The 23,221-nt window shown below is 44.0% G+C and overlaps 1 protein-coding gene across 19 annotated transcripts in view; it reads left to right on the top strand.

The window, feature by feature from the left end:
* LOC119965371 (teneurin-2-like) overlaps positions 1–23,221 on the top strand; it is a 3,273,255-nt gene that overhangs the window by 2,507,142 nt on the left and 742,892 nt on the right. For 14 of the 19 annotated variants that reach the window (XM_038796068.1, XM_038796066.1, XM_038796061.1 and 11 more), the window contains one exon: positions 21,991–22,089. The exons of the other annotated variants lie outside the window; for them this stretch is intronic. In XM_038796068.1, coding sequence (XP_038651996.1) covers positions 21,991–22,089 — 99 coding nt within the window. The remainder of the gene's footprint in view (positions 1–21,990; positions 22,090–23,221) is intronic. 19 annotated transcript variants of the gene reach the window in all.

Raw genomic sequence — 23,221 nt, 5'->3', positions numbered from 1 at the left:
TGGGGAGTTAATATGCTTTGTAGCCTGCAGAAATCATTTGTTTTTCAGGTTGGGGAGATGAGGTCATTGTTGGTGGTCTCTAATCTGCCTGACCTGACTCTGAGTCCACAATTTTCTAACAGTAGGACAGTTATAAAAGAGCAATACTCTGTAAATCCGAGCTGTCTTGTCTGGGGAAAAGGAATAAGCTGAAACATGCCAGGTGAACCAACGTTTTGAAGATATTCAGCCAGAGTCTGAAGGGGCTCGAACAGGAAGCTGTTCTTTCCGGGTGTGAAGTTAAAAAGTTTAACACTGTATTCATAACAAAGTTTTGTTTCATACAGTCACTCACGGAGCAAATCATTCTTTCTGCACAGTCTTATAAATAAACAAAAATATTGGTTTTATTGTCACATATGTCCTGTGGTTTCTCTTGGAGGATCACCATCTGATAATGCCGGCCCGTCTGGGGTACCCCACCCTCAGACGCAGCCCTTGAACACCCCGGAGGACCAGTACAGGGACAACAATGACTTCTCATCACTGCTGTCACCTACACCCTCCACCATCACCTCGGTGGGGCATTTTGGTGAAGAGGCTCCTGGGACACTTTCCAGCACGCATGTTGCAAATGCGGCCCCACATCAGGTTGAGGTAGGAACTATCAAGAGAGCGGGCAGTCAGAGGGCTGCCCGATCCCAGGAATTAGCTGTAGCCCAGACAGGTTTAGCGTTTTGGGAAAAAACAACCCTATTACTGGTGGAGATGCAGGCGCAGAGCCAGGGTCTACAGGAGAGGATGTCAGCAACTTTCTAGTGCCCGCAGGCACAATTGGAGGAGCCCAGCTGCCTTCAGGTGCAGGAGATAGTGCCAACAATGCATGGTGCCCAACACTAAACCAGTGATGTCCGTGGCAGAAGCCTTCGGTGATAAAGTCGCAGCCATGGGTCAAGATATCCAAGGTTTGGGTGCAGTGTGTGATCGATGGCTGAGGCTCAGGACAGGGAGTCCAGTCACCGGCAGAAATGGACTGGGCCTACAATGACATTGCTGCAGCTCTCCAGAGCAAAGTTCAGACCTAAAGGGTCGTGGCTGAGGGTGTTGATAGCATTGGCCGGGTAAGGGTTGACCTGGGCCAGTCACAGAGGGACATGACCCAGTCACAGAGGGTCATGATCGATGTGCTGAGGGGCATGACCAAGGTGCAAAGGTGCATGTCGCACTCGCTGAGGGACGTGTCCCAGTCTCTGTGCTCCAATGCTGTGGGCATCAAGACCCCGGTTGAGATGAAAGCTGGCCTCCAGGGTTGGCAGTGCTTGGTGATGGCGGCGCCTCCAGAGCTTACTCCAGCCTCAACTGCCGTCATTGAGCATCCCGATGGAGAAGGAAATGACAGGGTCCATGCTAACACCTCAGTGTTTCTGACTCCATCCATCTGACACTGGCGCATAGTAGGCAGAACAGGGTGGTACCTCATCACCCACGACACCGGAAAGTCGGCCGGCACATCCAGGTACACATCCCCCAGAGGATGGCTGCCAAAGGCACCTCAGGGCACAGGGTGAGAAGCGCAGCAGGCTGCCTCCAGGTCTGATATGCTGTTTGGAGGACACCAAGAAGGAGTGGTAGAGCACGTAAGATAAGAAAGACAGACACCAGTTAAGCCGGCAAGGGTACAGCACATAGGTTCGCGGTAGGGGTGAAGGCACAACAATGGTACATAGTCACGATTAAAAACCCTTTCACTAACATTCCGACCTGCCTCAATGGGCTTGTCTGAGCTGGGTGTAGAATGTGTGCTGGGTTAAGGAGTGTGTGAGTTTGGTGATGTGGGATATGAGTATTGGAGGATGGCACAGAGCCGGAAGATTGAACGTTCCACCTGGGATCACCCTCTGAAGCGGCAGAGAACTGAACCAGGGATGCAAGACTGCCATGTAGAACAGCCTACACAGTGAGTGACACATTGCCGCTCACCATCCCCATCCGTGTGCCCCCCCTCCCCCACCAGCAAATCCCCCTTCTGCTAGGCGATGTTGTGCAGGATGCAGCAGGCCATCACGATGTGGGAGACCCTCTGGCTCTTGCAGGCACCCCCTAGCAAGCGCTACATCTTTTTCCAGTGTGTAACTATTTTAGAACCTTCCCTTACCTCCTCTCTCTCCCTCAAAAGCCATGGCCTCCAGACCCCACATTTCAATACCTGTTGTGATCCACGCCCATGTTGCGGCCAATTGCGGATGCGCGGAGCAGACTGGGTCAAACCCGGTAATCATATTTAAACGCATGCAAAAGTCGGTTTTGCATGCTGACACAGACGCAAGTTGAGGATCACGCTACCGTGCCCAGTGGGACCATGGAGCATGCCATTCGGTTTGGCGCCAGGCGCAGACATCGATTTCCGGCGGATGCCTGATTCGCCACCTGATCATGTTTCTGGCATCGAGGGGCAAAGAATTTAGCCATTTAGCCCCCTGTTGGGGTTATAATTCAAAGTTAGTGACCGTGATTCTCCGTTAGCCGACGCCGAAATCAGGAAATGCGATTTGGCGCAGAATAGCTTCCGACCCCAAAATTAAGGCAGGCCTGATTTGACGCCAGTTCGCGATTCTCCGTTACCTCAAAAACAGTATCAGGGCGGCACGTGGTTAGCATTGCTGCCTACAGCGCTGAGGACCCGGGTTCAAATCCCGGCCCTGGGTCACTATCCATGTACAGTTTGCTCATTCTCCCCGTGTCTGAGTGGGTTTCACCTACAACCCAAAGATGTGTAGGGTAGATGGATTGGCCATGACAAATTACCCTTAGTGTCCAATAACAGTTCGGTGAGGTTGCTGGGTTACGGGGATGGGGTGAGGCTGTGGGCTTCGGTAGGGTGCTCTTTCAAAGGGCATGTTCAGACTTGATGGGCCGAATGGCCTCCTTCTGCACTGTAAATTCTATGATTAGCGGGCCTGATCCGGTACTCTCCAGGTGCTTTGCGATTCTCTGCCTCCGATGGGCCAAATTCCCTACGGCGTGGTTCACTTCTGCTTTTAAAAATCGTGAAACCGGCGTGGCGGCTGCTGAGGGAGAGAAAGTGGGTGCAGAAAGTGTCCAATATGGCCATTTGTGCCGCTGGCCGGGGGGCTTCTGCCACAGCTGGTGGAATAGTGGGGTTGGCCAGGAGGTGGACTGTGGGGTCAGGGTGGATGGACGCAGAGCACCATTGCTGCAGCCGGCAAGGCAGCCGTGCAGCTGTGCACACCGCTAACAGCCCGCTTTGAACCTGGTGCCGCAGGTCATATAGGTGTCCCGTCAGGGCACCCCTCCCAGGTGCCCTATGGCCCCAGCTGACCTATCAATTGTATGGACGCGCTCCAGCGCAACCAGTGCCATCTTTGTGGCTGGGATAAGTGTGTGTTGCGAGTGTAATGTGTATGTGCAGCTGCAGTTTGTCAGCCTCCCGAGTGTCGATCACGGATCCGGCGTATCCCGCAGCAGTTTTCAGTCGAATTTAGTATGTTCCACGATGCACCGGTGCTAGCGCCTCAATGGTAGTGGAATTGGTCCAGGTGTGGCGCCGGTTTTTCTGTCGTAAAAGTCTACGGATTCTCTATTACGTCTCAGAAATGGAGAAACCAGCCCAATGTTTCAGGTCAGTAACCCTACAGCAGAACTGGGCATTGATTATCCAACAAGACTCCAATGTGAGGAGCAAGTAAATGGCATCAAAAAAACCTTGATCTCGAATACTGAATATATTGCCATTTCTTTTTTAATTCTTAATAATAAGTACATTGTACCATTTTTATGCACACTCCCAATTCAGCTCTGCCTGGACTTTACAGCAGAATTCTAAAAATACAATTCGAACATGCCTTCACCCCAACCTCAGAAAAATCTGACTCCACCAACGTGATAGCTCTTTTGCACCTAGAAATGTCCTAATGGCTTCTGTTAGTCTGGTTTATGCCAGACTGTGAGTCATTTGGCGTTGTGAACTTGGGGCACATTCAAATGAATTTCACGTGAGGGCCTGACAGTCAGTGCAGAGAGAGAGAGAGAGAGGGTAAAATTCCATCTCATCAATCTGGGTTGTTTTTTTAACTCGGGCACTGGAGGTGAAAGGACAATACTATAGCTGACTGCCAGTCAATCCTCCTATTTAGTCAATATTAGCTATGTGTCTCCATCTAATTATTTCTTCTTCATGTTTTTCGTTTGATTACCATAAGGTAATTTCAGTTCCAACATGGGTTTACTTGACATTTTCAAAGATCAGGGAGCATTCAAACAACCTTTTCATAAATCTCCCTGGCGGTGGGGTCTAGTCAGTAATTGATATGTAAGCATAAACAATGGAACAACACCAGAGCATCTGAGACCTGTCTGAGTCTTGCTGTCAAATCTAAAGCCCTGATAACTATACAAGAGTAGATGATGTGCTCTTTCAGGATCCACTGTGCCTTTTCATTCACCATTTACTGCCCAGTTCTGATCAAAAAGTTGCTTGCTCTCAGAACAATGCTCGGCTAGGTTTGCTATGAAGTTTACCGTCACTGTTATTTTTCTTTCTCTGGTAATTATAACCAATAGTGATTGTTTCCTCCTTCATTGATTTAGTGTCCGTTTCAGCCACAAAATCATTTGAGGTTGTGAAATATTATTTGGACAAAAAGGTGTACAACAATATAAAATGAGATAAAGAATTCTGCAATCATTTCAACATTTCCTTCAGGCTAGTGTGCATATCATCAAATTGCATTGGTCCTTTTTAATAACCAAAGCTACATTGTTGCTCATCATTCAGAAACCGTGCTCATAATTGTGCAGCTAATAATTGTGGGCGGCATGGTAGCACAGTGTGCATTGTTGCTTCACAGCGCCAGGGTCCCAGGTTCGATTCCCGTCGCTGTCTTTGTGGAGTCTGCACATTCTCCCCATGTCTGAGTGGATTTCCACCAGGTGCTCCGATTTCCTCCCACAAGTTCCGAAAGACGTGCTGTTCGGTGAATTGGGCATTCTGAATTCTCCCTCAATGTACCTGAACAGGCGGCAGAATATGACGACTAAGGGATTTTCACAGTAACTTAATTGCAATGTTAATGTAAGCCTACTTGTAACAATAAGATTATTATTGTATTATTAGCTACAAGTTTTTAAGTTCTGCAAATACATCATTCTTTGGATGTGATTATTGAATGCTCAAGGCATTCTCAATGAATGAGTTTAGGTTTTGTGCGTGAATTTTTGGACCAATGATGCTGGGTAACCAACCAGCATTTTCATATTTACGTGGACGAAAAAATGTCTGTAGCTCTTCAACATCTGTTCTGCTTTTTCCAACGTGAAGAACAATAAGCTGACTTTTCCTCAGTCGTTTATGTGCAATTTTGTTAAAACATTGGTGATATTGTGAGGTTATGATCCTGGCAAGAGAAGGGGCTGGAGGTAAAGGTATACAGCACCAACATCTTGACAGTCTGAACAATGCCAATTGCCAGCTTTGTGAAATTACATCTTGTCACTGACACCACTGAGGTAAACAGCTGAAAGAATGATTGTGCCTGATTGCGTGAGTCAGGACATAGTCATGTAAATAACTGACTTAATCGGCTTAACTAAATGTAGAGCCTTAATTGCTTGTGTAATAATATGATACAAGTCCAAGGCTTCAGCCTACAGTTGTGAATGCTAATAGTACATCCGTCTCTCCGAGGAGATGTTAATCTGAGACCCTCTTTACCATCCATTGTGAATGGAAATATCCCATGGCACTACTTGAAGAAGAGCAGGGATGATCATCCCAGCGTCCTGGCTAATGTTTATTTCTCAATCAAAATCACAAAAAACAGATGATCTGATCATTATCACTGTGTGTTTGCTGGTGCTTGCTGTACACAAATTGGCTGCAATGTTTCCTTTAGCAGAATAGGGATTAGACTTCAAGAGTACTTCATTGGCTTTGTGATTAATTTAGAAATTGTTACATCATATATTTTATATTTGTGTGAGTAATGTTATTTAAAAAACCCTTGGTTCAAAATACATACAGGCAGCGTTTCTGCTAAAGCCATGATTAACGGATCGTAAAAGTTGAGTATATCATTGATTCAAATGATTTGCTTGTTTGCATATAGATGGCTGATGGATTGTTAATGGAAATACGATTCCCTGGGGTGTAGGTATGTTCAGGGATTGTGTCATGAGACATCTTAGTGGGATATAATTGATGTAATTAATAGGAGGAGCCAGGTCTGCCTGTAGCTTTTGACAGTTTGCTAAAGATCTGGGTTTGACAAGACAGAAGGATTTTCAGGTTGTTCCTGAAAGGGTCTCTCTCCAAAGGTCCACACAGACTACAGCAAGTAACCCTGATTGCTAACTTTATTGATGAGTAAATTTTGAATTGTATTGGGTTGCTTAGTTGGCATATATATAGGCACAGGTGTAGATAGTGAGTTAAAGGGCGCAATCTAGCAGCCATTTTGTGCCTGAACGGGAGCACGATGCAACCAGCAGATCCTGGGAGAGGCCTCCGAGAGTCAGAATTCCTCGAGAATATACCCAAATATCGCTGAGACAAAATCGTAGAACCTCCCACAGCAGCATGCAGGTGGCTTCACCGTACAGACTGCAGTCGAATAGATAGTTCACCACCACCTTCTCAAAGAAGAAGGGCAGGTAGAGATAAGCATAAAAGGTGGGCGTGCCAATGATGCCAACAGCCCGTACATATTTTAATTCCAAATATAAGCAGGAATTGAGGAACTTTACCAATTCAGGGTATGTAATTGTGTACAGTAATCCCGCAATTTTTTGATTTGCACTGCTTGGAGAGAAAGGATATTGAAAACATTATGGAAAGCCGAGCAGTAGATTGTACAATAGGTGAAACCTCGACAAGGAGTTCCAGAATACAGAAGATGGATGAATTTCCACAAGTGAAGGAATGACGGAAATGGGCGACAAGGAGTAGCCTGGACTGAGAAGAGATGGAGAAGGGGACGGCGGGGGGGGGGGGGGGGGGGGGGGGGGGATGGTGGTGGGAGGCAGTTGGAGAAGTGAACTGGAGGAGATTATCAAGTTTGAATAGGATTTGAATGAGGAACCAGTAGCGGTGATGGGTGCAGTCGGAAGCTGCTCCTGTATCTGGCCTTGGTATATTATTTGTCTCTTCTGGACGCTTCTCATTTTAAAAAAAATTTAGAGTGCCTAATTCATTTTTCCAATGAAGGAGCAATATATCATGGCCAATTCACCTACCCTGCACATATTTGGGTTTGTGGGGGCAAAACCCACGCAAACACGGAGAGAATGTGCAAACTCCACACGGACAGTGACCCAGAGCTGGGATCGAACCTGGGGCCTTGGCGCCATGAGGCCACCGTGCTGCCAACCTGGATGCTTCTCATGTTCACGCCTGGAGTCATCTGCAACATGATTTATTTTCAAAATGGGTTCCGATAGTGCTCGTACCTAATAAGTGAGTATAAATGTAGCTACACCGACCGACAAACTGTGACAAGCCAACTCTTGACAGAGAGAAACCAGACTGAAATTAATGGAAATGAGAGTGGGATGGTTTCTAATACGGGTGGCTGAGCTGTAATGGTAATTTTACACCTGGGTGGTAAGTTGAAAATTGACCAAGACAGGTACATGGCTGTGTTTAAACTTTAAGCCATTAAAATAAAAAGGGAAATGCACTCAATATGGGAAGTAACAAAGAAACGGAAAGAAAATACAAATTCGTTGGAGTATAAAAGACAGTTTTGAAAGCTTCAATGGGAAATAATACCAACAGCTGAAAGTGAATACAAGTTATCCAGGCTCTATGCTTCAGTCTGTTGTTAATATTATAAATAAGATCTTCCATTACAAATAATCTATGATTCCAATTAGCAAATATTGCCTCCAAAGGAACTCCGGGAGCTATTGCAGTGTCATGTGCATTCCTTAGCTGGAATTGGAAATTCCTCATTGTTACTGATGTTTGAAGCTTCGGTTTTGCCACATTTACATAACATATTGTTGAACCCAGAGGAAACATTATTTTTCTGTAAATCTTGATGCTAAGTTGCTGCTGGGCCAGCTGGCAGGATGCTGTGAGTAAAGGTCTTTTGGAAAGTTAGATTTTGATTTGCTTTTTTGCCAGCTCTCAGAAATGCTCAGGAAAACAGTTTTTTTTTTTCACCTGTCACGATTGCAGATGAAATATGGATATTGAACTGTAGATTTTGCAATCCCACATGGGACATTTCCCTGCCAAGCTGGGGCTGAAAAAGAGGGAAAATATTCTTTGGAGAGGAAAACGGCTTTCCCACAGAGAGGGAGCAGAAGTATTTTGGACCCTTGGGTCTCAATATTTCAGAGTTTTGGCAAACAATGACCACTGAGAGGATAGCTACCTGGGATATAGGGGTGTGTGACTGGTGACAAGGATTAAGGAGCAAGAAAGGAAAGTTAAATTGAAAACAAAGATCAAGATCTGCAAAAGCACTGAGTTTTCAAGCATTAATCTTAACCATGGACAGAAAGTTGGAAGGTTTGACAGGTTTATCTGTAATATAAAACAGATGCGTTTGGAGACAGAGGTCCATGAAAATGTGAGAATGATAATATGGGCAGAAAGAGGACAAAATCCCCACAGATAAACAATGCTGTATAGGAATATTGTATCAGATTAGTCATGATCTCATCGAACAATGGAGCAGACTCAATGGACTGAACAACCTCATTCTGCTCCTACATGTTATGGTCACAATATTGGCCTCTCTGTGTGAATTCATGTAAATTATCCCCGGGATACAACATAGCACAGCAAATATTGAAGGACAAAATCTACCTTAGCCATAAATGCATAGTTTTGCTTCATCTTGAATAGTCATTTACTTCTGGCTTCATGAACATACTGTAGCCCATATACCTGAATGCTCTCCAGTCTTTGACTTGATAAACCACCATAGGATGGTCTCACTTGCAGACTGTCGATCATCAAATTCTGTACAGCACAGGAATCAATGTTTTGAATAGGCAATAGGCATTTGACAAATACAAGGTAAGTCTAATTGTCACCTTTGTTTTTCTCTCTTTTCAAGCCCTGTTGGTTTCCAAACAACTTCTCAGGGAAAGGTCAACTAAGCATTGGATCGTAAAAGTTTACTTCCTGATCAGTAGTCCACTGGAGAGAATTATGTTGAGTACCTGAAGTAGTACAATATTGCTCTGGGAAGTGGCGTGAAAAGGAAGGTTTCCTACTCCAGTTTATTCTTTCCCCAAAGCTCCAAACAATTTTATTCACTTCGCATCTTCAAGCAATCTACATAATTGGTTGCCAAGTAGCAATAGTGACTCTACTGAAACATTAGAGAATTACATGGTTAGATTTCTGAATCGTAGGTAATGGAAATGTGAATCTTGCCCTGAATATTGAGGGCCACCCAGCTGCATTGCCATTTCTTGTTCCTACCCTTTTAAGTTCTCATATACAACATTTTTTCCTCCTGTCACATAAAATTGCACTGATTGTATTCTGTTATGTCTTTGGAGATCATTTTTGAATAGAACCATAGAATTCCTACAGTACAGAAGGAGGCCATTCGGCCCATCGGGTCTGCACCAACCCTCTGAATGAGCACACACATAAGCCCATAACCCCACCTAACCTGCACATCTTTGGACACTATGGGGCAATTTAGCGTGGCCAATCCACCTAACTTACACTTCATTCAACTGTGGGAGGGAACTGGAGCAGCCGGAGAAACCCATGCAAACAATGGGAGAAAGCACAAACTCCACACAGGCAGAATTGAACCCGGGTCCCTGGTGCTGTGAAGCAGCAGTGCTAACCACTGTGCCATCGTGCCGCTCAGTGGCATTCTCAGCTGTACAAAATGGCCTGCGGATTACTGATCACCTGTGGCAAGACAAATGAGAGAATGCTGGTAGCTGGCAGTGTTAGATGAAGTAAGAGGAGACTCATGTGGAGCATGAACACCAGCATGGACCAGTTGGTCTGAGCAGCATACTGCTTGTGATGTAAATTCTCATTGCCTTTGTTACAGTTTGAACAAAGGACAACAGAGCGAATCCTAGATGAAGGTGTTAAGAAAACAAAGGTATTTTTAAGGGATGTATATTTGTATTGGGAAACATTAGAAATAAGGTACATTTTAAGTATGTTTAATTTAATGTTTCAGTGCCTGTAAGGGTAAAACCTATAGTTATTTTCATAATGGACAAAAGTATTTGTATGTGTGGGTGTTGGTTAAGTTCCAGCTGTGTTTCTGTTGTGCTTAAAGAGGACAATGGCATGAAGAGTAAATTGATAGGCCTTATAAGATAGAGAAGGTTTTAAGTTTAATTTTAGCTGAATTTGTGGGAAGTTTGGAAGTTGGAGACAGGATCTGAAAGAGTGAGCATCTCTCAATTCTGCCAGAAGAAAAACTGGAGAGGACAGGAGCAGAAAAGAGGCAGGCTTCCTAAAGTACAAGTTACAGTCCAGATTACCAGGGAATTGGGACAGAAAGAAAGTTTAAGACATCTGAAGTTAAGTGAACAGAGGCCATTGTATTGTTCAGAAGAACTCAAGCAAGAGTAAACAAAGTGTTCTGAGTCAAAGAGACAATCACAGTAACTGGATTTAAAGTGGGACAGTAGACTTCAGAGGTCGATGATATGTTTGATGTAATTTTAATACAGTCTGGGAATTGAGAGTTAAAGCAATTATGAACAATTTGACAAGGAAATCCTAAAGGAATTGTTGTAAAATCCTGGACTGGATTCACTGTTAAAGATGCAACAGAAGCTTTGTTTAAACGTGTCACATGAAAAACCTGGTCTGGATTTTGGATTGCAAACCGCTAAAGGAAAGCATACCTGTGAGTGAAGATTTTAAAGTGTGTTCCTGAGAGTGGAGTTTGGAAACTCTCATGTGACAATCATCTGGGGAGATTCTGAGGAAAAATGCATAGGCACTAACTTGGGTTCACAGCAGAGTATGTATCTGACCACAGTCATCTTGTGTGCTCAAAAGGGACTTTTTGTGTCAATGAGATCATTGTATCATACAATGTGCTTTGAAATCCATGTTAATCTTTAAATCTGTGCACATTTGTTAAGTTAAGGGGGGAGTAAAGGAGTATTGTATAATAATCCAACTTTTCATGTTTCATAAATGTTTTTTCCTTTTTCTCAAAACGAATTAATGGTCCTGTCACTCTGTTCCTCCATTTTAATTTTTAAAAAGTTACGGTCTTTTGAACCAGGGTTACATCCTGGGATTTTCCCATCAAGTTATAGCATCAACTGGAATTGTAACAAGAGGTCAATACAGATTGTGCAGCACAGCATCCAGGGAAAATAGCAGAACAGAAGATGAATAAATCACGTCCATGTTGTGCCTTCCATAGAAAAAGTGAAGGATGCGGAAGAGGAGAGATTTTGCAGAGTAGAGATTCTGAGAAAAAATGAGTGAGAACAAACTGTGCAATGAGGTGATAATGTAGAAGGAAAGGGACTTTTGCAAAGGGAACTTCAGGGAAACACCAACTGTATTGGAATTGATAAAGCAGAGATCAAGAACGATTGCAATGGAATGAGAGATTGGAGGTTGGAATCGAGAGAAGATAAGGGGCTGGATTCTCCGCAGCCCCACACCAAAATCGCGTTTGGCGCGGGGGCGGAGAATCGAAGTTCCCAACCAAATCGGGCCCGGTGCCGCTCCAGCGATTCTCCGGGCCCCGGGCAGTTGTGGACTCTGCCCACGGTCACCCTGGTGGAGGGCGGGGGGGGATCCAGCACAGGAGGGGAAGGAGGGGGGGAGGCCTTATGGGCGGCCGGGGCACCGATCGGGCCAGTCCGATGCAACAGCGTGTGGCCGATCGGGGGGGCCTACATTGTCCGTGTTGGTCCACGGTCCGAGTCCGCCATGGTGCTCGGTGTGGCCGCTGGAGGCCGCCACCATGCGCATGCGTAGACTCGGAACCTTAAGTGCGGGGGCCCGTATCCGCAGCCGAAACTGCGTGAAGCTCCCCGGATCCCTGCTAGCCCCCTGTAGGTATGTGAATTGCCTTTTTTTTTGCAGGAAACTGGGGAGTAAAACATCTGCGTTTTTAGGCCAGCATGGGAGACCTAGCCCCGTTTTTGGAGACTCCAGCTCAAGGTGTTGATTTCTATCTGATTTATGAATCACGTATGGTCAAGATGTCTCCATTTCAGAGACAGTAGAGGTAAAATTCAACTTCAATAAAGATTCAAAGAGATGGTAGAAGTTTGGCTGCCTGTTATGCTCGCAGGAAGGAAACAGGCGGGATATATCTCATGCAGCATGCCACTGCCCAATTTGCGGCCCCGTGAAAGTTGAATTTTATCGGCAGTTCCTTAACTAGGCAGAAGACATTACTACTGTAAAGATAATTGCAGTATGATCATCTAATCCTGATTGTCAAATAAAACATGTTGAAAGTAAAGCTGTTGTATCACAAGTCAGACATCTTCATTGTCAGTTTAATGACTGAGTATAACAACTGTAATTATTCATTTAATTCCTTACCATGATTGATATTTGCGATTTTATGTTCATAATATTACTATACTTCAGCTAACTATTATAAATTACAATTATAACTTCTTAGTAAGCAGTATAAAGAGCAATTTTACTTGATATTGGATTAAGAAGGATTTTTCTCAGCTCAGAATTGTGCCTTTCCTCGATAAATGCATATAATTTATCTCCCATTAGTTACAAATAATGGTGAAGTCTTACTTTGTTTGACATAGCTTCAGAGTCTCATTGGTTTCCTAAATCAACATGAAATCTCATAACCTTCCATCAAATCTGCCACTGCAGACCTGGGAGGTTCATAAGTGGTTATGAGGGGGTAAAAAGTAATAATTAGATTTAATGAACAATAAATCCTCTAATGAGAGACAGGTTTGTATATACATCTGGGATTTGGCACAATTTATTTTAGCAATCAAGTTGGCTCACGTCAAAATGGCATGAGGACCAGCCCAGTGCTTAAGCAAGATGTTGCTCTGAATCATGAAATGAAAGGATGCAGGGCTTTGATCCATGATTTGTCTACGTTGTGAATCTTAATCATTGCCGACCTTTATGAGGGAAGGAGGAAGGGAGGTGGAATTGTATGCTGGAAATGATTCACCTGCCAGCTCTCCTTCTTCTTGTTTGGAGAATCTTGTACTGGAGGTCAAGTATGTTCCTTAACAAATTGGAACGTGTCACAAAGGAATCAGGCTTTGAGGGGTAGAGCAGCATGAGACTGAAATGCAATACAGTCTGTGTTGTTCCGATTGAAACTTTGCATTGCAAATACAGTATTTTTGCTACTAAATTTATAATTTTTCTTGATGATATGCAGCTGTAAAAATTTACATAATCAAATTCAGTAAATTAATATGATGGGACGTCACTTTAATCTGAAGAAAAAAATGGGTATGTTAAAGACCAAGATCATTATTTGTATTCCTTACCTCAGATTATTTTTCCAGCTGCGTTCTTCAATTTTGTCCGTAAGAAACCTTGGGACACAGGTTAGACGGCACAATGGTAACATCCAGTTCGTAGACTGCTTTTGACAATATCTGCGAGATCTGTGATAATCTGAGTGGGATTTTCTAGCTGTTCATGCTGGTGGGATCTTACGGTCCCGCCGATAGCGCACCACCGTCATGCGTTTCGCGGAGGCGAAGGGTGCGTTAAACGGGAAACCCCATTGACAATGGTGGGAGCAGAACTTCCTGCTGGTGGACATTGGCAAACTGCCTCCTACCGCTGCATAAATTTAAACACATTTTAATATCATCAAATGGCTTTACGGTGTAGTGTCCGTCCACCATATATACTCCTCTCCTGGTAGCGTGCCGCAATGCTGGCGCGAATCACAATTGGTTTTCAAATTGAAAACCGGTTGTGATGAACACTTCAGGGGCGCAGAGGCCCCAGAGTTTGAGGGCCAAGACTGGGCATTGTTAGTGGGAAATGTCAAGGGGGCTCTGACAAAGGGGGAAACCCCCCTCCATTGATGGTGGAGGGGGGGGGGGGTTCCTCGTATGTGAGGTGAGGGGGGAGAGACATGAGTACAAGGAGGGAGGGGAAAGTCCCGATTACACCTTGTGGGGGGGGGGGGGGTCGTGGGAGCGGAGAGAATCCCGATGCCAGCATGGAGGGAGGGGCATGACTGTGAAGGGGGAGTTCCCCCCCCCCCCCCCCCCCATAATTCCATGGTGGGGCGGGTCACCCGTTGCTTGTGGGGAGGTTCCTCAGTATCTGTGGGGATGGTTGGAGGAGCTCAGCCTTCAGAGCCTTTAAAGATGGCATCCCGATCACTATGGAGCTGACCTTGAAGGCTCTATCAGGGCCCACCATGTCCGAGTGAGGTTGTAGATCATTCCCCCTGACTTTCTGTGCACTAAATGCCAGAAAATTTGTGCTGTGCATTTGACTGTATTTCTGGAGAGAAACATGGCGGTTTTCATTGAGAGCCTGCCGCTGACAAATTTGGGGGAAATTCCACCCAATGCCATTGTTAACTGAACCCATTTTGAAAATGGAGCATTGTTGAACACCTCTATTTCTGGTCAGGCATACTTGGGTGCATCTAATCCAGACAGTTAAGCTTCCTGAGAGCTGTGACTGAATAAAACGCAGTTGGATTGTGAAATTGCCTTGTGTACAGGGAGAAGGAAATATCTCAGAGAATTCATTAAGTGGTGCAACTGCCGGCAATGCAGTCTTACATAGGAACCAAGTTGCAGATCAAATATACACTATACCACCATGCAGAAGCAGTTTTATTATACAGAGAATTGGATGGTGTTGATCTGTCACAATTAAGGAAACTCTGTCATGTAGGTAAAAGCAAATTACTGCGGATGCTGGAATCTGAAACGAAAGAGAAAATACTGGAAAATTTCAGCAGGTCAGGCAGCATCTGTAGGGAGAGAAAAGAGCTAATATTTTGAGTCCGATGACTCTTTGTCAAAGCCTGGTTTTGGCAAAGAGTCATTGGACTCGAAACATTAGCTCTTTTCTCTCTTCTAGTCATGGAGGACCACTTTCAGCAAGACTGACCTTTTTTTATCATTAAAATACGAATAGGATTTTATTCTAGGGACGAGGCTATTATTAAGGATAAGCCTCCCAGTTTACTTCAATGCTTTTCTTAACTTGAAATGAATTAAGTTATTCTTCTGGAATAATTCCATCCCTGTTTCGTACTTAACTATATTTATCTTTGTCCTTTTTATTCATTGTATTAACTTTCTGACAACAGTGTATTTTCATCAAATATAACTTTCTGTTCATTGATTTTGTTTAATACCTCTTTCACTGGCCCTGCGTCTTATTTTCTTCATGTACGGTATTGACTTTCTCTCTTCCAATTTTAAATGAAAACAGATTTTTTTCAAAGCTTTTGTAATTTTCCGAACAGTGTCTGTCTTTCAAAACTTTATCCTGCATAAAACCTTTTATCTATTTCTTATTTTGGCCTTTATACTTTGTTTTCTGTCTCCTGCTCAGTGCGTAGCGCTGATGGACACCACTCACCAGGGACTTTGCCTTCTCTTGTAGTCACCTCTTTACTGGGCTCATCAATGTCACCGACTATTTTGGCTGCCTTATGACTTCACTCATTTAATTATCTGCCTTTGCCTCTGTGGATTGCTGTCCAACTCATGTCAAATCCCATTTCCAGCTGCTTGACATTTTGTGTGCTTCAAAAGCTGGTTCAAACGCAGCACATTCACAAGCTGGAATGCTACATCCAAGTGAGACTATTGGAGATTGTAACTTCCAGCGTATCAAGGTGTTGAGAATCTTGGTGCTGGGGACTACAATTGATTTTCCATTTTGCAACTGTTGTCAGCATGAACAGCTTCGGAGGCTAATGTGGGGTGGATGGCAAGTACTGTCGATATTTCTTTCCATGATTTCCTGTACACTGTCCATTGGGATTCTCTGTTCTTGAAAGCAGTGCACCCCTGTCCGCGGTTTTCCGCTAGTGTGGGGTGACTTCAATGGGAAATCCCATTGACAAGTGGCGGGAAGAGAAAATCCGCCTGCTGGCGAATGGCGCACCGCGAGAAACAGGCGGCTGGGGACCGGAGAAACCAGCCCCACCTTTAAATGAAAAAATAAAGTCCACAAAAGTACCCCACAGTTGCATCAATGCAAATTTTGGGCCACCCATCCCACTTATTCTTTTATAATTACAATCTGTTTACAGCATAGAAACAGACCATTCATTCCAACTGGCCTACACTTCTGTATATGCTCCACACAAACCTCCTCCTATCCTTTTCATTGGACCCCATCAACATATCTTTCCATTCCTTTCACCCTCCTTGGCTTATCTAACTTCCCCTTGAAACATCTGTACCATTCACCTGAACTGCTCCTCTGCTAGCGAGTCACACAATCTAATCACCTTCTGGGGAAAGACATTTATCAGAATTTATTCGTAATTTCTTCCATTTATGCCTTCTGGTTCTGGTTTCACCTGCACAAGGAAACACCTTCTCTATTTACATCAAATGCTTTGCATAAACTTTACTTTTCGTATCAGATCACTCCAGTCTTCTCTTCGCTAAAGTATAGAGTCCTAGTCTGTTCAATCATTCCTGAGAGTTTTGGGGCATGATTTAATGGGGAGAAAAACATTGTCCCATTTTGGGTACGCTTAGCGGAATGTTTCTTGGCGCTGCCTCCCTATCAAATGGGACTCTTTCTTTATGGCCTCAGCAAGGACGCCCTGCTGAGGCCACACTAAGCTTAATTTCAGAAGAGATTGAGCTGGGGGTGGGGGGGGGGGGGCATTTTTAAATGTTGCCCCATCTCCGGACCCACCACCGCAGCCTCCAGACCCGTCCAACGCCCTCACCTGCGTGCTAAGGGGTCCTCGAACCTCACCTCATGAGGGCAGGCCAACCCTGGGTCCAATCCCTGGCCTTGCCAACCTGCCACCTGGTCACCTTGGCATTGGCACCTGGCACTCTGGCACTGCCACTCAGATGCCCCGGCAGTGCCAGGGTGGCATGGCACTGACAGGGTGCCCAGGTGGAAGTGCCAAGGTGCCTGGGTGCCAGTGATATTGTTAGGGTACTACCCTACCAGAGCCCAACCACCCAGGGGTCTCCACTAATCTGGCAGACCACCCCCCCAGGTGCTTTTCCTGGTCCACATTTGTGTGGACTAGTACTAAACAGCAGCATGGTGAGATCTCCCAGGCATGGATGTTTGATCCTAGGCCTTGGGCGAGTCCAGCGCAAATATATTTAAGTGAGTTTAACTGCAAATCCGGATCCCACCAGTGAGGGCGAGATCCACATTGCAACGTCTCGCAAAGTCTTGTTAGATTTCGCAAGGCATCGCAAATCTCACGAGAGGCCTCTTGCGAAATTTAACGGCCTCGTCTCATCCTGAGTCAGGAGCAACGAGGCCATTCGATCAGGCCCATAACCTCCCAGTTCTAGTATCATTTTAGTATATCTGTTTGTATCTTTCTCCAATGCCTCTTTTTCATTTTTATAATAGAAACTGCAAAAATACAGTACTTCAAAAATAGGCCGGGATTTTCTACTCATGTTCTTCTTGGACCGGTTTGTTGGCAGGAGCAGAAATTCTGCGAGAGACCGAAGTTAAGTCAACAGCAAGTCTCATTGCGATTGTCTCCAGCCCACCACCAGTGATATATAGAAACATACATAGAATATAGAAGCAGGAGGAGGCCATTCAGCCCTTCGAGCATTCTCCACCATTCATTGTGATCATGGTTGATCATTAAGTTCGATAACCTGATCCCGCCTTCCCCTATCCCTTGTTCCTTTTAATCCCAAGAATAAACTAATTCATTCTTGAGATTCCACAATGTTTTCGCCTCAACTACTTTTTGTTGTGATGAATTCCACAGATTAACCGCTCTCTGGGTGAAGACATTTCTCCTCACCTCAGTCCTAAAATGTTTACCCTTATCCTCAAACTATGATCCCTAGTTCTGGACTCCCCCACCAAATCCTGTCAGCATTTGATTAGTTTCTATGAGATCCCGCCTCACTTTTCCAAACTCCAATAAATATAAAATCAAATTACTGCGGATGCTGGAATCTGAAACGAAAGAGAAAATGCTAGAATTTTCCAGCATTTTCTCTTTCGTTTCCAATAAATATAATCCTAAGTGACTTAGTCTCTTCTTATATGGCAGTCCCACCATCCCAGGAATCAGCCTGGTAAACCATCGCTGCACCCCCCCACAGCAAGAACATTCTTCCTCAGATAAGGACATCAAAATTGTACACAATACTCCAGGTGTGGCCTCATATAACCCATACTCCAGGTGTGGCCCTATGCAACTGTAGTAAAACATCACTGTTCCTATACTCAAATCCTCTCAATACAAAGGCCAACATATCATTTGCCTTCCATGCTGCCTGCTGTACCTGCGTGCTTACTTTCAGCAACTGATGCACGAGGACATCAAGGTCTCACTGAGTATCCACTCTCTCAATTTACACCAATTCAAATAATAATCTGCCTTCCTATTTTTTTCTACCAAAGTGGATAACCTCACATTTATCCACATTATACTGCATCTGCCATGCATATGCCCACCCACTCAGCCTGTCGAAATACTGCTGAAGCATCTCTGCATCCCCTTCACAGTTCACCCTCCGACCCATCTTTGTATTATCTGCCAATTTGGAAATACTACACTTAGTTCTCTCGTCCTAAGCATTAATATATAATGTAATGGCAATCCCAACATTCACCGTCTGGAACCTCATTGTAATAAATTTGCATGTCATCATCAGGCCTCCACGCCAGGTCAGCTCTCAGTGCCCGGACAGTGCCTGAGCAGTGCCAGGGAGGTGTGGTGCGTTGGAGTGGGGTGGTGTTCCCTTCTAACATTTGTGCACCACGGTGACCTTTAAAAATGGAGCCAAAATCTTTAGAAACTAGAAATTTCCACCTGAGGTCAACGGACCTTTAAATAGTCCACAAAATTGTTTGCTCCGCCCACTATGATTCCGGGTGAGACTGGAAACTTTACCCCTAAGTTAGTGGTAGGGCAGGCTCTTTGGCTGCTTGTCCCACTCACTGCCACACTCTGTGTAAAAAAAGGAAAGTTCCGCCCATAGTCCAACCAAGGTTCTATCCAAGTGTAACATTTATTTCTAAGTTCTGTTCTAACTCTTTGGTGATGCTTTTTTTGCATTTTGTATAGACTGATCAACGACCATTATTTTTAATGATTTATGTAACCTCAGATTAATTTGTTCTTCTATCCCACGTGGACACTTACATTCCAAGGAATTTGTGGACACTTTATTTTTCCGCCCAAAATGTATCAACTCATACTCAGCTCTATTCGAGTTTCTTTGCTAATTACAGGCAATTCTGCAAGTACATTCATGTCTTCCCTCTATATCGTCGCAGTCCATCTCTACATTGATGAAACCAAATAAAAATGGAAAATAATAATAATCTTCATTAGTGTCACAAATAGGTTTACATTAACACTGCAATGAAATACTGTGTAAAGCCCTAGTCGCCACACTCCGGCACCTGTTCGGGTATACTGAGGGAGAATTCAGAATGTCCAATTATACCAGAAGTGCTCAGCAGGCCAGACAGCATTTGAGGAGAAAAAAAATAGAGTACGCATTTTAGTTGTTGAACTCCATTTTTTCTTTCAGGTTGAATTACAAGTTCCAGTCAAAGTTCACTGGTAGCAAATTCTACTTTATTTGTTGCTATGGCACTATGTGTATTAGGAACAGGGTTGTACTTTGTATAAATTAATGTCACATTGGATTGACAGTCCGCGTAGTTGTTACAGGACAAACACCATGGGCCTGCCAAGGTGCGTCTCTCCCCCCACTCATCCCAAACCCCCCTGCCCCGTGCGACCCCCCACCCCCAAGCATGCTCCAACCACTTATCCATCATTCCTCAAGGCATATTTGAAACTAGATCAAGGAAATCAAAATACTGACTGCCTGTTGGTCGCTGGACAATCACCTCGATCATTCTTTGTGGCCCCAGTTCTTCAGTAGGCTGGTAGCATTCTAAATCACTGTGAAAATGTAACATGCATCTAAAATGTACAGCATGAGATGAGGGAGTTATTTCTCTACTTCCTGGTTCTGCTGAAAAAGTGAGATGTTCCAATTATAGTGGTTGAATGCAATGGCAGCAATTGATGAAGAGGAGCACTCTTTTGACGCAGCATAGGATTTGGATATAATCATTCTGTGTTTAATGTAAAGCCTGCTGTTTCTTGAGTTCACAACTCCAGGTTGCCATGACGGGGACAAGACCCTTAATGCAACTTCTGGTGTGAGGTCTGGTGCAATTCTGCCAGAGCCGTAATCTAATCAAGTGGTTCAGGTGGCATCAGAAACCTTGACAACTGTGTTTGTGCGGTTACTGACAGTCATCCAAAGCAATGATCTAAGGTTACAGACTGCAAATTATCCAGCTAACATCATCTGAACCCTGAAAACAATAATCACAGCCTCAGAACCACTCCAGGGGATCCATTATTTTTGTAATAGATGCTGTGAATCTCAAAGGATGGCTTCATTTAGTTGTCTTTCTTTTAACTGATGGGTCACCTCTCTGTGAGTGTCAATAATCTGCCGTTATGTCATTGATTCATGGTAACGTTCAAACTAAATGATTAAAAATGTTGACATTTCTTTGGATTAATCAAGAATTTTTGGTTGATTACAATAGCATGGCTTGTGTACATTATAAAACACATCTTTATCATTTAACTTCAATGGTGGCGTAACTTACTTGAAAGTCACAGGCACAGTTTTAGTGCATTTGTATGTTAATTTACAGGAAAGGCTGTGATATTATCAGCCCAGCCCGATAGATTATATTATTGCCCTTTAACACTGCAGTATCTGATTCCTAATCGATTTGCTTGTCAATTCCAAATTATAATTACAAAAATTCAAACAGAAGCCACATACTGTTGCAGCTTCTTATCGATTTTGTGCGCAAAAAAAAAACCAAGTACCCCCAGGCTTCAGTTTTTTAGTGACTTTTTTATTTTGTGTATGGATGAGCTTGTCATTGTTGGCAAATTGAATATTTGTCGTTCTGTTTTGCACCCAGTGTCAGCAAAATAGTTTCAAATCAGATTATATGTAGCTGGCATGAGGTGCCAGGCAAATAGTTTACAATGTTCCCATCCCGTGTGTTTTAGCTCAAATCCCCCACTTTCGTGCAAGGCTTTTGAATTTGTCAGCCATCTTTGTCGCTATTCAGAGGAAGACTACCAACTTGGTGCCCACTGGCATCATATTTTAAACAGCTGTGTGCCATTGACTCACCTCCTCCAAGAAATTGGGGTTCAGCGGGGGGCAAACTTATTTCACATTGGAAAATTCAAACTTTCAGAAAAGGGAAGGCAAAAACAACACACAAAAATAAACTCGCAGTGAAGGCACAGTTGCTTCAATGTGCTACCCTCGGTCTATATCCAAGAATGTTTTCATTTATGACCCTTGTCCTTTAATTTGTGCAATTGATAATATTGCATTTAAGTTTTATTTCATTATTATCCTGTTCCCCTCCTTTCTCAATTGTTGAAGATGAGAGCCAAGGCCTTCAAGTCTCTGAGGGCCTCTGCTATCAGGGAAATCAAAGCCTTACGGGTTGCTGCGTCTTATATTTCACCTGCCATGAATCCATTCCAACAGGGGAAACCTATTGCAGGGTAGTGACAGCTCCTCCGTGGATATTGCATTATAGTTATATTATATCTATATATAGTACAACTTATTTATGAAGTTTGAAGGTTACAGGTTGAAACAGTTCTTGTTCATTAATGGAATAAAAACATTTTGAGTCCATAATTAGTCCACAAAGCCCAATGCATCTCACTCAGTTCTTCCAACAAATTCTTAAGTGTATTTCCCTTACTTTACATGTCTACACATCTGTGTCAACTGCCACGCTTTTATTTTTTGCATTTCTTTTATCTACAGAAAACACTGCCCTTCATCTGTCTGAAGCTAATCTAATAGCACCTCACTATCATCCAGGAGGAACGCTTTATACAGTCAACAGCCCCAACCTAACCACAGGTACCGACATTTCTATTCCAGACAGTTGTAATTCCAAACCTCACATTCTCCTATTACCTCTCCCCAGAGTTGAGAGCATTTACCTAAGTTCAAAAAGTCCATTTACTTTTCACAGCCTTGCCTACCTTTCTCCATTCTGTCTACTTCCTCCGGAATGAAACTGAGCATAAGTGGATTTGAATTGCAGTCTGAAACAAACTCTCTCAAAACTATTTCATTTTTTTTGCACGGGATGAGGGCACGGGATGCTGACTGGGCCAGCATTTATTACCCATCCCTAATTGCCCTGGAGAAGGTGGTGGTGAGCTGCCTTCTTAACTGATGCAGTCCATGTGTTGTAAGTACACCCACAGTGCTGTTAGGGAGTTCTAGGATATTGAATCAGTGACAGTAAAGGAATGGTGATATAATTCCAAGTTAGACTAGTGTATGGATTAGAGAGGAATCATGGAATCCATAGAATTCCAACAGTGCAGAAGGAGGCCATTTGGCTCGTCAAATATGAACCGAACCTCTGAAAGAGCACTCTACCCAGATCCACTCCCCCGCTCTATCCCCGTAATCCCGTAACCTAACCTGTACCTCCCTGGACACGATGGGGCAATTCAGCATGGCCAATCCAGCTATCCCGCACATCTTTAGGCGGTGGGAGGGAACCCACGTAGATACACGGAGAATGTGCAAACTCCACATAGTCACCCAAGGCTGGAATCAAACTGGGTCCCTGGCATGTTGAGGCAGCACTAGAAACCAGTGCCACCATGCTGCAAACCTGTTACCATGCACCTGCTGCCCTTGTCTTTCTTGGTTGCACAGATCGCGGGTTGCAAAATGCACACTTCACACATTCCCTTGCACAGGATATTACCCCTCACTAAACTTGCACTGGCTCTGAAGATGAGGACCAAGTAATTTAGTCACTTCAAACATGGTTCTTGGTTGGAAGTAGCTTCAATTGAGAAGAAATAAAGTGTTTTGTGTGAAATGAGTCTTGAACTTGGACAATCCAGAGTGCAAAATTGCCTGTAATTGACTATAAATATTTACTGATGATGATATATTAAAGAAAGAGCTTTATTCTGTAAATGAAGGATTTTCTGTATACTGTACTTAGTGTTGGAGATGTAATAAC

This window comes from Scyliorhinus canicula, chromosome 4 (genome assembly GCF_902713615.1).
Source record: "Scyliorhinus canicula chromosome 4, sScyCan1.1, whole genome shotgun sequence".
In the NCBI taxonomy this organism is placed as follows: Eukaryota; Metazoa; Chordata; class Chondrichthyes; order Carcharhiniformes; family Scyliorhinidae; genus Scyliorhinus; species Scyliorhinus canicula.
The sequence above is the reverse complement of the archived record's forward strand: the minus strand, read 5'-3'. Positions and strand labels throughout refer to the sequence as shown.